The sequence below is a fragment of the Argentina anserina genome, chromosome 2 (genome assembly GCF_933775445.1).
Source record: "Argentina anserina chromosome 2, drPotAnse1.1, whole genome shotgun sequence".
NCBI classification, from domain to species: domain Eukaryota; kingdom Viridiplantae; phylum Streptophyta; class Magnoliopsida; order Rosales; family Rosaceae; genus Argentina; species Argentina anserina.
Genome location: NC_065873.1, coordinates 2866649 through 2879241, shown reverse-complemented (window position 1 = coordinate 2879241; position 12593 = coordinate 2866649). Strand labels below are relative to the sequence as shown.

The window sequence follows — 12593 nt, the reverse complement described above, 5'->3', positions numbered from 1 at the left end:
TTTGCAGCATATGATAGTGGTCATAGAATATCTGTAAAGGGATCTTGACGCAGATATGAGAGTGCCCGAGGGACTTTAAATGCCTCCAGACCACGGAGAGCTTATGTAATCAGATTGCGACGTTCGAGAGAACGTAGTACAATCGGTTGCAAGAACTCATACCCATATGTGTTCATATGAAAGCTAATTCTTGATTCTCTATTCCGTCTAAGTAAAGATGATGAAGAAATTCAATGAGCTATAGATTCATATATGTAAGTGTTGTTGGGACACTATTACTTTCATTATGACGTGATTAACTCTGCGCCTATGAATTGTCATTGGACTTGCATTGCTTCTTTGACATGGGTTTAGTTCTACACTTAGTGAACCAACACAAATCCTATCCACACCAACGCCGCCAGCAGCTCCAGCAACATCAACGTACGCCTTGGTGTAGCAGTCGACACTGGTAGCGTAAAGGATACGTACGGTTCCGCTTCGGACTAAAATCAGTCCTTCATTGGTCCATTCCCCCATTCTTTTTGCGAAAGACACATTGAATGTGACAAATCAGAATCTGTCCAGTTTCGTAGGTCAACTTCAACGAGACCTACAAGACAGCTCGCTTGATGAAATATGGTGAAATTAGTACCCTTGGAAAGGTCTATATGTCTACTTTCCAAGGACACCAACCATTTGTTCATAGCTATCATATTGAGTGAGTTATGGCCGTTTTAGCAAAGTAGGACAGTTCTGTCCGGAAATTTGCAAGTCAGTCAATTTCGACAGAGCACTGTGAACTACTCCGATCGGATTAGGTTGTGAACCTTATGTCACTGGAAAGCCACGGGTGTCTACTTTTTAGAACATTTTACAGTTTGCTGATACCTATTTTGACGAAGAAGTTATGGCCGTTTAAGTGAGTGAATGTCATTCTATCCGAGAATCTGATCTTCATTGCAAACTCTTGTTTTGAGTTGTTATGCAATCTTGTTTCTTAAGATCTAAGTTTGGCTAAGTATAGCATATATGATCTAAAGATGTGTGGCTAGATTAATGATTAATCATTGGCCCAAGACTACATTTGAGAAGCATGTAATGAACATTGTATACGTTGTTCTTTGTACTCCATGATTATGGCACTAATCAGGGGGAGTCTATCTCACATGATGCTATCAAATGCAGGCGGTGCGTTGTGCTCTTTTTCCCTTCGATCAAGCTTTTGTTTTTACTCAAGAGGTTTTTATTTTGCTTGACAAGGTTTTTACCGAGGCAACGATGTGTGCACCATGCAACCTAAGCATGCGACACAAGGGGGAGTGTTCCGGGAGAATTACTATTCTATCCTTGTGTGTGTCTTAGCCTAATAGGTTTCCTGTTAAGAGATAGATTAGCATCTCCGTAATAGATTAGGACTCCGAATCCTACGGGATTGTGGTTTTGTAATGCCTATATATAGGCCCCCATATCATTCAATAATACACAATTATTTCATCCTGAAACAACTTGTTAATTATTTAGAGTACTAAATTAGATACAAGCATGCAATTGATTAGGATCGGATAGTAAAAATAGAAGTCGGTATAATCAATAAGTTGGGTCGTTCAGCATTAAGCATCTCCCATGGTAAGCCAAAAACTCAAATTTAGCCTAAAAGCTAGCTCCTACCACCATAGGTCCATTACTTTCCAAAGCTTCCATATTATTCCAAGAAGAAAATTTGGCGAGGCTAAAAACCTGGGTTTTGGTAAGCCAAATAGTAGGCAGTCTATTTTATTAGTCCAAATTCTTTTATGAAGGAGGCTTTACATTTAACAAAACCAGTTTTTCATAATTCATATATACGTCTGGGTTATTCACTTACTCTTAAAGTTCTAGGGACAGTGAGTAGTAGATTTTTTATGTTTTTTTAGAATGAACAGTAAGTAGGAGATTAGTATGGGGACTTTTTTTTTTTCCTGAAACGTTGGGGACTACTTATATATTAGTATGGACTAAGTACACACTAATATATAGATATACTGATCTTTACCGATAGGTTAGGTTTTATACTTTTAGCTAATTTACTATATATTAGACACGCTATAGGTGGTAGTACTGTTCATAAGAGTTTGGCAAATAGCCCTTGCTTTCCAGGTAATTTACATGACTGTCATCATATGAGTTATTATCATATTTGTCCTTCTTGCCGACTCTTACTCTGCTTTATGTGTTGGCCTCTTCTTTTCTCAGCTCTCTTCTCATATTCTCTCTTCCTCTCAAATCAAAATCTTCCAGCAAATTGAACACAACTTCAATTAGAACTGCCTACACTGAAGAATCTTCCGTTGTTGGTGAGTTCCCATATTCAGAGATTAATTTCAAGTTTCAACCATTTGTTTTCCTCCATCATCATTGATCCGTCTGTGGGCTTTTGCTGTCTCCGTAATCATCTATCTCTCCGGAATCGAATCTTTCTCAATTTGGGTGAGGGTTCTTGATTCGTTCATAATTATATGGCTTTTCGTTTTTCTTCCGATGTTAGGTCATTCAGCAGCTTTTATTAGGTTTCAATTTTTTCATTAAGTTTCATGTGATTGTATTTCAAGTAGGAGGTGGAATCCAGGGACTCAGGCTCAAGTCCAAATTGATTATACATGGATAGTTTGGTGTTTGGAAACATCAATCGATTTGGTTGTGTAGACATAGAAGTCATCGTCAAGCTCTGTAGTCCTAAGAATGAGGTTTTTCTTAATGTGTTCGATTGTGGTTCCACTTTTGCATATCTTTGACTTGGTTCAATTCTGTTTAGCTCAGGTTGAACAATATTTAGTGAAAGTGAAAGTGAAAGAGTATTTAGTTCTTTTCAGTTATGCTTATGTTTTACAACAGTGTTGTAGATGTAATATCATGATGTGGGTTTTGCACATTAATATCTTCACTGATAATACATTCTAATAAGATTCCCAGTTTAGGGTTGTAATTAATGATTTAAATTGCGCTTATTTGTTATGTCACTAGATTATGTAGTTAACTACCTTCAGTGCTAAGTAGCTTTAGAGTGATCTTAGGACTGTGCTTTCAATTTAGCTGAACCATCAAGTATGGAAGGAAGCTGGTGGATCAATAGTTTGGCACCTACATATTAAAGTAGTTCACTAAATTTTGCAACAGACGAAACCGTAAACTCACAAAACTGTTAATATTGATTGTACTTAGTCAGCTTAAGAGCAATTTGTATCTTTTTTTCAATACCTATCAATTTAGTCAGCTTTCTTTTTTTTCATTTTCTTTTGTTGTCTAGACAAATGATGCATGGCCGATGTACACCAGAAGACTCAAACTTTAATTTAAGTTTTAACTTTAATTTGAGTCTACACAATGACTCAAATGATGCAAATAACTCAATAGTTTCAACTTTGATTTAGAGGGTGTCTATGTGTTCATAGGCTGTCTATGCAGGTTGTAGTTTTCAGGGTTAGTTAGGGTTCAATCTAAAATTTTGCAATCCAGTTAGATCCTCTATATATTTTCACTACTTACCTTTAAGTATCTTACTTGGAAAATATCTCTTTGTTTTTCTACTAGAAAAATGTGTGAGAAAAGAGCAGCTCAAGCTATTTGAGTACCAAAATAATCATTGCTTATTTGCTTTATCAATTTTTTATTTGCTCTTTGGGTGGCTGATGTTGGTTGGATTATTTGGCTTGGAAAATCCACCTCATGGTGTCACCTAAAGAAAACAGTGATAAATAGACACCTGGCTCTTGAATTTTGACTATTTTAGGTCTTCGAGGCTTGATTATATTGGTTACTGTATTATATTATAATGAATTGTATTACAATGATCATTATATGTGACATTTCAAAAAAAAAAACATTATATGCACATATGAGGCAGCCTTTTTTAATCTTCTTTTCCCTGCTGAGGCTAGAAATAAATAACGCATGGTCATGTATTATAAATATGATTCCCATTATTTGGTTTGTAAAAGAGTCATCTTTAATTTCTGGGCTTCAATTATTCTCATTTAGATTATAGAAATATAGTTTTCAGCCACATCTATGTACTTCCCAAATTGAAAGTACCATCCATAACAGTCAGAATGTGTTCCGTTTATGTTCTAGTGGTCCGTAGATTGCCAAGTCCATTTTTTTTGTTATTCTGAAGTCATTATATATGTCTTCAAAATAACAAAATGTATACGTCATTATTTTTTTTGACATATATTAAATTGTATACGCATGCCTAGTCAACGGAAAATGGTCATAACATTTTAGGTTTTTTGAAGTGTCATAACACTTTATGTTGGTTAGCTTAGGGCTAGTTTGGTATATATTGCTATGAATTTTTTAAAAATCTGCTTCTATTATAATGTAAAAAAAAATTAACTTTGAACTAAAACAGGTTTGTGTTTGCTAAATATTACTTTTACAAGTGTTGTCGATAAATAAATTATTTGATAAATTCTAAACAAAATTGTTGTAGATATGGTTAATGACAAAAAAGAGAACCAGAGAACTGTGAGACGAGGCTCACTTATTTCGACTAAATCAAGAGTGTGTTCAAAGCATCTTGAGGAGCCACCCTCAAGAGGAACCTCTCATATCATCGAAGTAATCAGTGTGCAAAGATCGTTCGCCAGGATCCTAGATACAGACCTAACATTGAATGGACATGAGCAACTAGTTCCACAGGCCAGTAGAAGCCCAAACCCACATACCACAAACTGATCTGCGCACCCGATAGAAGCCAATCCAAACCCAAAATTGCGTCGCCGACTTCTGACAGGGAGAGACGCCACACCCAACCCCTATAACCAAGCCACCTCTTCTTGCATCCTGTCTTTGAAGTAACCAAAGCCGGAGAAAGGAGTAGGACCTTCTTGTGACCTCGTCCCCAGATCTAATTGAAGTTGGCCAGAGTCCTTAGCCGACACATCGGATCTGGTGTGACCCTAAGCCAGATTGATTCAACACCACCACCAACAACCCAAAATCTCTCCCATACACCGACACTATGGGGCAAGCTCGTCTGACGAAGGATTGACTCCCTGAAATATAGATTCACCAAACTCAGAGTAAACCGACGTAAGGACCCCAAAGTACCACCATGGTAGAACAATAGGGATGCTTGCCATGGAATAGAGCGTCTGGTCGGCTTCAAGTGGAGAGAACACATCGGAAGCCTCGGATTGTAGCGGGCTGAGCCTTGGAAAGAGCATATGCCGCCGCACAAAGGATAGCAGAGCTCTGATACTAGGGTTCTTCACTTGGACAAACCCCCTAAAAAAGTTGTTTCCCCACATATGCTATTCATAAGGTGTATAATTCTTTTTATAGATAAGTGAGTTATTTGAGAGTTTACAGAAAAATATTAACATTTATTGAGCTTTCAATAAAAATAGTTTTCAGCGAGTGACATATAAATTCTATAAAAAATTGATTTTTCTGAAATTACCAAATATTATGAAATTTAAAAGTCAACCTAGAAGCTAATTTTTTTAAAAGTGAAGTTGTACCAAAGTAGACCTTAGTCTTTACGCTAACAAGAAAAGAGAATTGCCAGGTACGAATTAAGTTAAGCTAAACAAGCAGGAAGACCCCAATAAGTCGATAACCATCACTAATGACGTTGCATACGAAGTCTAAATAGAAAATTCATTATTATGCATGATGATCAATACAAGTATACATGCATATAGTGAAAATGTGAAATGGCTACTAGACCATATTCATACGCGGAAAATATATTATGGGATGGTTAATTAAAAAATTCACGCTCCATTAATTAATGGACAATACACTGTTGATAATCAACTTAATAATTTGGTTTGGGTGCTTAATTTTGTCTGTCTGTGGTCATCCGATTTTTTTTTTCCAACTATCTCCAAAATGATTAGTCCGGCCTCATGGTGCAATGGAGTTATCACGGTGTATAATGATCACAGAATCGAATGAAGTTTTATACCGATCCTTCGTGAAAGTCAATTTGTCTGATCGGCCTCCCATTGCTTTGAATTCCAACATGCATGAGATATTACGATTCACCGGGCTTCGTGCCAAATTGAGACATAACAGTTTCACCCTGCAAGTGTAAGCTTAATTATACTATTTTTGACACACATGTTAAGCAAAATAGTTAGCTATACATTACATGCTAGACGAAATTTAGCAGAAATACACGACTCTACATAGTCTACTGCCAACAATTTGTGCATAATATTCATTGACACAATGATTTATTCAATTCATCTGATACAATTATTCAAGATAAGTCGGTACTGATTGATTATATTGGTGATAAACGTAGCTAGCTAGGGACTTCTATTTGCCATATTTGGCCTTGTAATCAGCCCAGAGCTGATCAACATTCTTCCCAAAAATCTCTTGAAAGTAGCCATTAATTTCAAAGGGGCTATCGCTAGTCCTCAACCTGTTGTTCAACCCTGCAACAAAACCCTCTTTCAAACTATTCAAGTAATCCAAAAACCTAGCGGTAACATCATAACTTTGTTCCCGGCGATAACCTCCACCTGGTTGAACCCAGTTAGTCGCAGGATACCCAGCCATCAACCCACAAAGTCTGCAATTCCTTCGATCAACCAACGTGGGGCTTCACCATTCCCATTCCACTGCCATACGTACATGAGTCGATTCGTGGTAGAGGATACCCGTAATCTCCCTCTACACATCGCCTGAAAAGACAAGGTAGGCTATGTAGCACCGACACCGACACCAATACTGCGACACCGACACGGCGCGACACCGCGACATGGCAAATTTAAAAAACTTAGATTCCGACACGGCGTCGACACGGCAATTTATATATAATTTAATATATTTATTAATGCAAAAAATATATAACATGAAATAATACATAAAAGATTCAAGTTCCGTCCATTGCATAACAATTTAAAAGAAATAAATATAAGGAATGAATAAAAGTAAAACGATGGGACTGAAATAAAACTTGGGTTAATTCTGTTTTGTTTTTTGTTTTAATCTAAAATGATGATGTGACGTGTCGATCAAAGTATCAGAGAAGTGTCGGAAAAGTCAATATTATTGACACGCCACGTGGCATGTTGGGGAAGTGTCAGAGTGTCGGGAAGTGTCGGACACTCCGACACTCCGGCCTAGAAGTGTCGGTGCTACATAGAAGGTAGGAAAACTATATATTGTCATTGGCAAAAATAGAAATACCTGAATTTGAAAATAATGCACGAGATTTTTATTTAAATGACAAACTAAGAGCTAATTTAATATCATAGTACCTGGGTAGTCTGCTATGTAGGAAGCACTAAGATGGATATCACTGCCGGAAGCTGAACAAGCTGACTATGTCTACCATCTTTCTATCTGCAGGTTCATTTTGCAGGAAGACTTTCCATATGAATTCAGTAGCAGACTAGCAGAGACTAGGGTTTGCACCCTGTAATCTACTCCGACCTCGTTGTTGAATCGGACGGCACCGGCGCTCAATCCGGCGTTGTTGATGATTCTGTATTCGACCGCATGCGCAGCATGAAGGCCGCCTACAAGTGTTATGAGGAGGCAGACAAGAAAATTAATATCATTAAGACCCATAATTGTAGAGAAGCTTCTTGGTTTTGGACTTTTGGGTTTGTGCAGAATGCGCTAAGAAATGCATGGTTATAGTGATATTCTACACTAAAGCTAAGATTTTTTTTAATTTTTTTTGTTTAAATTTGATCTAACTCTGGAAAGTTCTAGAACCTATGCTAATACATAAAACATCTGAAACGTTAAAAATATTTTATCGAAGGACTCAAGGACCAGAGAGTACGTGGTTATTATGGTTTTTCTTGTTCTGACCTGAATCAAAGGGAAAACTGATGGAAAACTCTTACGTTCAAAATTCTCAAACACATAAAAAGATGAAGGTGGATGGTTATTGTCCAAAAGAAAATATGGATATAAAAAATGAACTCATGTTTCAGACTTTAGGTAGACCCTTTTGGAATGTAGGTCTATCTAAGCTCTCCCATTACCTTTAACCCAAAAAAAAAGCTCTCCCATCACCTAATACTTAAAAGCAAAAGAAAAAAGAAAAAATTTAAAGAGCCCTCTTTCACCTACCACCATCGAAAGCAACCTGGAAGGATAATTATTTTCAAAACTCAAGAAAAATTGAAGCAATCGCTCAATAATTCATTTGCTGCCTGTAAAATGTGATTCCAAGCTGCAGTAGATCTTTCAATGCGCAAGGAATGACCCAACTCTGATATGGTCCAAAAGCGCGGTCTAGCCGATCGAGCTTCTTCTAGTTATCTCTGAACACTGTCGCTAAGTTTGGCTCAATTAAGGAATAGGTCATAATTCCAAAAAAAAAAAACAAAAAAGGTCATCCAATGCAAGCAGAAGATGATATTTGGAAGGTATATCCTCTTTTATAAAATTTGGAAGGGATCAATCAAAGGATCGATCATCTACTTTGTCCTCTTCGGAGCTGGGTGCTCAAGAGGAAACTCAATGTGCCTTCATAATTAAGGAAACTCGCAATTCTTCAAGAGGAAACTCGACATGCATAATTAACACGTTGACCCTTCAACTGACTTCTTTCATATCTAAAAAAATGATATTTAAAGCTCGTCAACCTCAATTTTACTTTTACAAACACTAATGTTATTTAGACATTTCTACTTTTCTGAAATGCCCAATATATCATTATTAGATATCAAATCAATATATTATCCATTAATATATTTCTAATTCTACTTTTATTCAATTATTATAAACAACTCGAAAAATTCTTAATAATTACATAATTCATCCTCAAATTAAGTTTCTCTTTCACTCCTAAATTCATAATTAATAATATTATTTTTGTTCATTCATTGATATGAAACTCACCGAATGATAAAATAAGCACAAAAAATTATAATATCTACTGAACAATTTTTTCTCTCAGGTCCTAATCGACGTTTATCAAAAAATTATATGTAGTTTTCAATTAATACATGAAGATTAAATAATGTTACTTATTATATTTTTATAATAAAAAATGAAATTAATTAAATCATCTTATTCAATTTATTATTCTGAATTGGGGTTTTCTTGAAATAAATAAATAAAAATGAATTGACGAAAAAGAAAAAAATCATTTATATTCGCTATTTGATGTTTTTTCACTCTAATATATATTTTTAATAATTTCATATACGTTGAAAAAATCAAAATAAACTTGAAAAAAAAAAGAAATTGAAGTATTATTTTAAGAGGTATGAATAAAAACTCTCATTCAAAAAACTTAACTCAAATATGTATATCCCGCCCGTCAAAAAGCTAGAAAGAAGAACTTGCCAAAAAAAAAAGCTAGAAAGAAGAAAGAAGGATATTCCAACTTCCAGCTTTTGGTACGAACATCAGAACATGTCAGCTAGCTTGCTAGCCACAGCCTACAAGATCGAGTAGAGCCAAGAACATGATGATATGTTTGCAGAATAGACGCAGGACATGAAAGAAAGAAAAAAAAATATATATATATATATATATATATATCTCTTCTACTGAGGGATTTTTTTAAAACAGTGATAGGTCATTTGACCAACTTCTCGATTATATTTTCACATCTCCACCGTTCAATTTTTAGAGTCTAATGTGTAGATTACCTATGAAAAATTTCAGCCCATTTTGGGTTTAAGGCATTTAAAACTGGAATTTAAAGTCATAAATATAAACGGTTTATGTTTGAGAAATTTGGTGCGTCCATTACTTTTACCAAGTTAGATACCTTAACGATCACCATTTTTGCTGAAATTTACAGAGGCGGTTTACACATTGGAATCTAAAATTTGAATGGTCAAGATGTGAAAATGTAATCAAAAAGTTAGTGAATGAGCTATCCTTTTAAAATACCAAAAAAAAAAAGATCACTTAGTGGAATGACTCTCTCTCTCTCTCTCTCTCTCTCTCTCTCTCTCTCCCTCTCTATATATATATATATATATATTATAGGGAGGTTGAGAAGCGGACGTCTACAAACCTAAAAAGTGCAGACGTCTTTCTTCTCAACTGCACCCGGTGCCGACAGCTGCGCTCCTTTTGCCATATTGAGGTCATGGGCATACCAGAAGACGTCTCATTGAAGATGGAAGCCAATTCGATCAAGTTTGAATGTTCTGGGTAGCAACCTTGACTGAAACTTCAAATCGACCGAAGGCCGATTAGAAACTGGTAATTAGCTGCTACACTATCAAGAAGAAGCTTCAGGTGGAGGCCTGGACACTGTCCGGCAAGAGAGGCGTCGTCGTTGGACTGTGATGACTAAGAAACAAAGACGTATGTACTTCAGGGGAGTTGAGAACGTTCTCTTTAGAATGGCCCTTATATATAAGTCTTTTCTTGTAAGGAGATCCTTATCTATTCTTAGGGATGTAAGCAGACTCGAGTCGCTCGTGTTCGGCTCACTTTTAGCTCGTTTGGTTCGAGTTCGTAAAGTTAAATGAGTCGAGATTGAGCTCAATATTAAGCCCGACCTTGAAAATGAGCCGAGATTGAACAACAAGTATTCGGCTCGTTTAGTTCGCGAGGTAACTTAGACTTGTTAAAAGCTCGACTCGTTTATTAATTAAGATTGACTTATTAACTTTTATATTATATATAAAGTATAATTTTATATGAGAAATAATATTTAAAAATATAATATTAGTTCGAAAGAGCTTAAAAGTTTCTTTCTAGAATAATTAGTTAAGGACTTTTAGTTCTATAACGAGTTTGATTTTTTATTTATAGTTTATTACAAATAAAAGAGATTTTATGTGATGCAATGACATTATATTTTGAAATTTTGTTTTAATTTCTAAATTTTAAAATTTTAATGTCATATGATCAAGCTGACTCGATTCGAGTTCGATCTCATCTAAAAAAATGAGTCAGACCAAGCCTAGCTTGAGTTTTTTCAAACCGATCCGAGTTTGAACATGAAGTAAAAAAATTAAATTTTGGCCCGAGTCGAGCTCGATCCAACGAAAACGAACCAAATATGAACAACGTAATATTCGGCTCGGCTCAACTCAGCTCATTTACATCCTTATTTATTCTTATGGTATGAATATATACATGATTCATACATGCGTGTCTAACACAAACCATTTACCAGTGCGAACTCATTCCAGCCTATAAGATATTTTCGCACATGATTCATGACTGACCACCATCAATCGTATTATGATGTTTACTGATACAATAATTTATTCATATACTTTGATCAGTCAGTATTAATTTATTGGGTACAAGTGTAGAAACAGGTAGGGGATTTCTATTTGCCATATTTAGCCTTGTAATCAGCCCATAGCTGATCAACGTTCTTCCCCAAGATTTCAACAAAGAAGTTAACACTATAACCAGTCTTCAACTTGTTGTTCAACTCTGCAACAAACCCGTCTTTCAAAGTAGTACAATAATCCAGAAACCTGGCAGTAACATCATAACCTTGGTCCCATCTATCTCCATCACCTGGTTGAACCCAGTGACTCGGTGCATACCCAGCCCTCAACCTCACAAAGTCTGCAATTCCTTCAATCAAACCACCTGGGGCTTGACCATTCCCATTCCACTGCCATACGTGCGTCGATTCGTGGTAGAGCACACCTGTAAACTCCTTCTTCACGTCGCCTGAAAGAGTGAAAGAACAACGTATCATGCTATCGTCATTGGCAAGTTATATAACTACTTAGCGTTTGAAAATAACGAGAAATTTACTTAGGAGTTCAGAATGACAATCTGAGAGTTAGTTTAATTAAACGCTACCTGAGTAGCCTGCTATGTAGCTGGCGCTAACATGAATCTCGCCGTTAGAAGCATACGCTACGCCGTCCATGTTGTCGATGAACAAGCTGACTTTGTCTACGCTCTTTCGATCAGCAACCGCGCTTTGCTGGAAGACTTTCCATATGAAGTCAGCCGCAGAGGCTAGCGTTTGCAAGCTGTAGTCTGCTCCGATCTCGTTGTTGAATCGGACGGCACCAGCGCTTGATCCAGCGTTGTTAGTGACTGTGTAGTCAACTGCATGAGCGGCGTGAAGACCTGCAAGTGTTATGAGAAGAGAAACAAGGAAACTATTGTTGAGTGCCATAGTTGTAGATCGAGAACCTTTTTTTCTTGGTTTCGGGTATTGTACAGAATTTGCTATCTACTCTATGGTTTATATAGAGAGGTACGTGCGTGATATTCTACATAAAGGAAATACGCAAGATTGAATTGTTCTAAAGTTGAATTATTGGCCTGGAATTCGATGGTTTTCTAAACTCTTCTTCCATGTAGTTCCATAGAAGTGCATTAGAAATCATGAGTTTATATATATATATATATATATATATATATATATATATATATACTTTTCTTGGTTCTTTTTCTTGCTAGAATAGTTGCTGTCCCAAGCGGCCAGTCCGCAACTCGATCATTAAGTCGTTAGATGTACTTGGTCCTTTATTGAAGAGATCTGCTGGGAAAACACTCTTTCTAATATAGCAGAACAACGTGCAGATAGTAAGGTTTATTAACTATCATGCATGTATATATATACCAAGGTTCTAAAAAGCGCTAGGCGGTATACAGGCGGACAACCACCTCCTAGCGCCTAGACGGTTAGGCGGCCTCCTAGGTGG

The 12593-nt window shown here is 36.4% G+C and overlaps 1 protein-coding gene and 1 pseudogene across 1 annotated transcript; both read right to left on the bottom strand.

Annotated features, from left to right (window-relative positions):
* Positions 1 to 6288: 6288 nt before the first annotated feature.
* LOC126782489 (uncharacterized) lies at positions 6289 to 7551 on the bottom strand (annotated as a pseudogene).
* Positions 7552 to 11140: 3589 nt separating this feature from the next.
* On the bottom strand, positions 11141 to 12079 carry LOC126784713 (uncharacterized). The gene is made up of 2 exons (XM_050510202.1): positions 11737 to 12079; positions 11141 to 11601 (listed from the first exon to the last, which is right to left on the bottom strand). Exons 1-2 carry the CDS (start codon positions 12059 to 12061, stop codon positions 11246 to 11248), a joined length of 681 nt encoding a protein of 226 aa, XP_050366159.1. The 5' UTR covers positions 12062 to 12079; the 3' UTR covers positions 11141 to 11245.
* Between the last annotated feature and the right edge of the window lie 514 nt (positions 12080 to 12593).